The sequence below is a fragment of the Bison bison genome, unplaced genomic scaffold, assembly GCF_000754665.1.
Source record: "Bison bison bison isolate TAMUID 2011002044 unplaced genomic scaffold, Bison_UMD1.0 scf7180017864128, whole genome shotgun sequence".
NCBI lineage: Eukaryota > Metazoa > Chordata > Mammalia > Artiodactyla > Bovidae > Bison > Bison bison.
The window spans coordinates 2,701,604-2,707,309 of record NW_011494700.1 but is presented as its reverse complement, the minus strand read 5'-3'; the positions used below and the strand labels follow the sequence as shown (position 1 = coordinate 2,707,309).

The 5,706-nt window shown below is 45.7% G+C and overlaps 1 protein-coding gene across 9 annotated transcripts in view; it reads right to left on the bottom strand.

The window, feature by feature from the left end:
* The window catches only part of LMO7 (LIM domain 7), a 219,928-nt gene that overhangs the window by 69,600 nt on the left and 144,622 nt on the right, over nt 1–5,706 (bottom strand). The window contains exon 1 of one of the 9 annotated variants that reach the window (XM_010839671.1): nt 4,490–5,113. The exons of 7 other annotated variants lie outside the window; for them this stretch is intronic. In XM_010839671.1, the coding sequence (XP_010837973.1) occupies nt 4,490–4,542 (53 nt within the window). In that variant the 5' untranslated portion in view covers nt 4,543–5,113. Of the gene's footprint in view, nt 1–2,987; nt 3,575–4,489; nt 5,114–5,706 lie in introns of those variants that run through there. One more of the 9 variants, XM_010839672.1, reaches the window with a different exon arrangement.

The following is a 5,706-nucleotide window of genomic DNA, read 5'->3' as shown; positions in this document are numbered from 1 at the left end:
TCCTTTCCACACAGCCTTCTCTGAAGCTTTCTAATCCAACACACTCATTGGCTTTTTATTATAATAAAGCAAAAATTGTAAACACAGGGTATGGCCTATTTGGGAATAAACACTCACAATAAACCTTGACCTTGGCACTATAACCTTTCCCTCATTTCACATTCCTTTCTGACCATGAGCATTTATAACATGCTCTTGAACACGGTGACACACAGGCCGGCCAAATTGCTGTTCTATCACTGAAATGTAATGCCAGGAATTCAAGTAGTCAATGATTTGCAGGAGTCAATAGAGGCCAGCTTCTGATACACATAAAAACACATCCCACTGCTTGGAAGTCGAAAACTAGGCAGCTCCTTTTGCCTGCTGTGGCCACAGGGCACAACCTCCAAGCCTTTCAAAGAGAACAAGCGTGAGAGCTGAGGGGAAGCTCATGGTATCAGCCTCTCCGTGCACCATAAAAGATGCTGGCCAGCCCAACACAACCAAAAATTAGACAAATCTGATCTACAAGTAGACTACTGCCTTATAACAGATATTTCAACTGTTGGCACAGTATATACCATGGACAGACGTAGAGAGTCTGTCATACAGAATGAAGTAAGTCAGAAAGAGAAAAATGTCGTATGTGAAGGCATATATGTGGAATCTAGAAGCATGGTACAGATGACCTATTTGCAGGGCAGGACTAGAGATGAAGACATAGAGAACAGACACGTAGACACAGGATCGGAAGGGAGAGTGAGACAGATTAGGAGATTATGATTGATATATATACACTACCATGGAGCTAGTGGGACCCCACTGTAAGGCACAGGGAGCTCAGCTCAGTGCTCGGTGATGACCTACGGGGTGAGAAGGATGAGGGGGCAGGAGGGAGGTTCAAGAGGGAGGGGATATATGTGTACAACCAGCTGATTCGTTTCATTGAAGTGAACACATTGTGTTACTTTCATAGCAGAAAGTAACAAAGCAATGTGAAGCAATTATATTCCAATTTTGAAAAAGAAAGGAGGATGGTCTTTGGGTCAGATGTAGGTCCCAAGAGCTATGATCATCTTGGCAATTTAACTCTCGATGCTTCAGTTTCCTTCTGGAGAATCTGGAAATAATGGCCAGTATTTCAGGAAATCATCAGAAAAGTACCCGGGTACTTAGCAGAGTCCCTAGCCATATGCTAAGTGCTCACTGAACATCAGTAATCACCAGACTGTAAGCTGTCTGAGGGCAGGGATCATCTTACTTACCAAGTTACCCACAAAGGCTTCCTAATGAAGCCATGCTGGACTGCAACATTTAAGTTGCAACCAGCCTGCCTGACATTCCCCATCTCTCATCCCTGCTTTATTTTTGTATTATAACCATCAACTGCATGCATTCATTTATTATCTCTTTATCACCCAAAAGGAATTTTTGTGTTTTTATTTATCACCATACCCCAAGTGTCTTAAGACAGGGTCTACCACCTGACAAGGCCATTAAAATATTTTTATTAAAAATGTCTAGCACAGTGCATGGCACACAGATGCTCAGGAGCACTAATCTGAACATATCTTTTTAGCTTACAGAAATGTAAGTTAGCAAGAGAAAGCCTGAAAAGGTAAAAGCTCAGGAAAATTCCTATGTGATGTTAACAATTAAATTGCATTAGCTTACTTACAACACCCAATTTTGACTCCAATTGCCCTGATGTTCAAATCTGTGCTTCTTTGTAAAGCTACTTTGTTTAAAACTTCAATAAAAGGAATTATTTATAATCATAGATCAATAACCTTAAAAAGGCACAGATTCAAAAACAAAGAGGAGCTGCAAAGTGCAGAGATTAAGCGCTAATCTCTGTGATGTAAAAGCTTCCCAGCAAAGTCCTGAAAGACAAAGGCCAAAGAACCTAAACCTTCCCTGACATCCAAATTTACCATAAAAAGGGACAGAGATGAAACATTAATAGTTTGAAAAATTACTATGTTGAATACTTCTCTGTGTATTCCCAGGGATGGGGGGAGCCTGGTGGGCTGCCGTCTATGGGGTCGCACAGAGTCGGACATGACTGAAGTGACTTAGCAGCAGCAACAGCAACATAGATATCATCTTCCACTCTGTTAACGGAACAGCTCTTGTCATCGCCTCACTACCCAGCAAACAACCAGAAGACATGTGTTAATCACAGACCTCTGAACTTTCTGCCAGAGGTCAGGAAGAAAAGAGTCACAAAAGCTCAAGAATGCCCATCTATGAACAAGATCCATCAGTAACCACCTTATCCTAACAGTTTCAAGGTAAACATAGAACTGGGAAGCTCTAGGTCTGATCTTTTCTTTATTCAAGGCTATTTTAAAATACTAGTACAAATCATCAATCAAGAAGTACCGTATCTGGGGCTTCCCTGGTGGCTCAGTGGTAAAGAGTCCGCTTGCCAATGCAGGGGACATGGGTTCGATCCCATATCTGAGAAGATCCCATATGCATGGACCAACTAAGCCTGTGTGCCACACCTATTGAGCCCTCATGGGGCAGCTACTGAAGCCCGTGTGCCCTAGAACCCATGCGCTGCAACAAGAGAAACCACTGCAATGAGAAGCCTGCTCACTGCAACGAGAGCTTGGTCCCCATGCGCCACAACTGGAGAAAAGCCCATGCATAGCAACAAAGACCCAGCACAGCCAAAAATTAATACATTTTTTAAAAAAGGAAGAAGTACCATATCTAAGGAAAAGACCAGGGAAATAAAATTCATTTGGATGCTCTGGCTTCCATCAGGAGACCCCATGCCAGGCAGCTCACCTAGGAGGGCAGGCTCTGGGGCCAGACCTCCTGGGTATGATTTCTGGCTCCACTTGTAGCAGCTGTGAGAATGCAGTCAAGGTATTTAACACCGCGTCTCCATAGCCTCACCTGGAAACCACACACCCGTCTCACTGGGCTGAAGAGAGACATTTGGAAAGTATTTAACCCGAGCAGATCAAGGAAGGGAAACAATTCAAGCCTACCCTCCAGTCATCCATCTCAACCACACGGCGTGATGGGGGGAAGTTACCGGGGGACGGGCACGTTCCCCACACGTTTTCCCCTAGAAGAGACATTTCTGTGAAGCACAATTCAAGACACTCTTTCATGATCTGCTTTCCTTTCCCTGTTCCTCTGAAAGCTTTGAACAAGAAAGTATTTCAAGTATAAGGTCAAATAAAGAGCAAGGCAAACTAGCGTGGTATTACTGCTGTTGGCCAAACATCCACGCTGGCCCCAAGCCAGCCCTCCTCACCCGCCCTCTATCTACCAGGGACTGCCCAGGCCAACACCCTTCCATTTTCCAAAAGGTCAAAAATCTGAGGGGGAAAAAATGTGTGTATGTGGCCAAAATCTATCTCCCTCATATTTGATACCAAAGTTTGGGGACAGAGTGTTAAAAGGTGAGATTCTCCTTTTAGACAGCCAGCTATAGTCTAGGGCTGCATTAAAAATATTTCCAATACGTTCTGTTTCCCCAACAAGCCCACAAGCATGCACCCACCTCAGCCTCTCCAGGAGACAGCATCTCTCCTGTGGGACTGCAGAGAGCTAGGACCATACCTGACTCATGGCTATACCCCGGGGGGGGGTCAACCACAGGCGTGGCTGAGAGCCGCCCAGCATTCAAATGTTCACATATAAGTCACCTAAGCTTCCTTGGTGACTCAGTGGTAAAGAATCCACCTGCAATACAGGAGACACTGGTTCAATCCCTGGATCAGGAAGATCCCGTGGAGAAGGAAATGGTAACCCACTCCAGTATTCTTGCCTGGGAAATCCCATGGACAGAGGAGTGGGCTACAGCCCATGGAATTGCAAAGAGTCAGACACAACTGAGCAATTAAACAACAACAAAAAGTCACCTAAAGCCACTCACAGAGCCAGTCCAGCAGATCAAGGACAAAGAGTTGGAAGAAGCTGTCACCCCCAATGAGATAAAGCTTCACAGAGCTTACAACCAAATCCCACTCTCTTTTTATGTTCGTCCTCCATATTTTGATACATCTTTTCTTCAAGGTACTAACTTCTCACTGGTAGCACTGCCAGGCTCACTCTTCTCATGTTCTGCCCCAATCTCAATCTCAAAACCCTCTAAGCACTGAATTCTCTGTGCCCCAAAACCATCCCTCCTCTCAAATCCCAGCCCTCTCCCTGCCCACCTCAACCTCAAACACAGGTGTCTTACTGAACCATCACACACGGAAGCGTGTGATTGAAACCTCGTGCTGTAATTTCTGATAGAAGATCTTTGCTTCTGGTACGATGCGAGAAGACTTCCCTACATCCTGACGGGAGAGATGAGCAGTGTGGTACCACCTCCCACTACCTCCAGCTTCTCTGACTACAAGGATTCAACAGGAGACACATGCATAATTTCTTACCCGACCCGGTCTCCTCCCGGCCACACACACTCCCCCCTCTTTCTCTCCCTAATCCTACAGTCCCCATGATCCCCTTTTCTAGGCCCCAGATAAGCCTCTACCTTTGTTCCTCAGAACAACTGCAACTCACTGGGGTGATTATGCCCCCAGGCATCCACTTCCTGAGGCCACTTCCCAGAGTAGGGTGTGGACCCAACCCTTAGAGTCAGTGCTAGCCCTGCCCTGCCCTGCCCAGGGCGGCACCAGCTGACCCGGTATGCCGCTGGGGAAACGGGGCTGACATGAGAGAAGCTGGGCTCACACGATACTTGGTCCTCCTCCAAGCCACCGAGTTATCCGTGCCCTCCAGCTGTTGCTTATGAAGTCTGGCCACCTGTTCACAACATTTTTAAAAATGGCAAGAAATGAGGCCCTGAATCATGATTTCCTAAGTGGTCACCAGTAGAGAAAGTGTGTGGGTTGTATCTGCTTTCAATCTGTCAGATATGTGTGCGGTGAGGGAGCAGGCATGTGTGTGACCGGGGGAGATGGCTGAGACCATTCAAAGCAGATGCTGTTCTCATAATCGCGGTGGCATCGTTTTCTATAACAAGAGAGGCTGCCTCCACATGGAGGGGAAAGGAGGAATTCTTCGGGTTGTTCAGGATACTGAGTGAAATTTGAAGAAGCATAGTGAGAAAATGGGCTTCCCGGGTGGCTTAGATGGTAAAGAATCTGCCTGCAATGAGGGAGACCTGGGTTCGATCCCTGGGTCGGGAAGATCCCCTGGAGAAGGAAATAACAACCCAGTCCATTATTCCTACCTGGAGAATTCCATGGACAGAGAAGCCTGGTGGGCTACAGTCCATGGGGTCGCAAAGACACAGCTGTATCTGAGGGAAGAGCCTGTTTTTATTCCAAATGAAGGCTTTTAGGAATGTACCAAGTAATGGCTCCTTTTCCTATTAACAGACATTTTTATTCATGGGAGCTCATCCACTGCATCCCATAAAATCTTTCTCTCGTGACTGGCAAATACAAGGAGGAAGAGATGTGCGGACAAAAGTTAAAGATGAATTCTCAGAATACTGTATTCTTTCCTTCTCTCAGAAGGTAAGCTGCATTTTTAAAAGTGAAGTTGAAACTCTTTCTTTCCTCCCACCTTCATCCCTAAAACTGAAACTGTATTCCATTTGACAATCTTCCAGTAATGTGACGCACACGTGACTCAGAGCTTTTCATCTGCCATGGCTACAGAATGAGCTCTACCTGACTGTGACAACTGTAAAAATGGCACTTGAGAAAATAACACCAAATCTGGAGATAATTAGTGAGCACA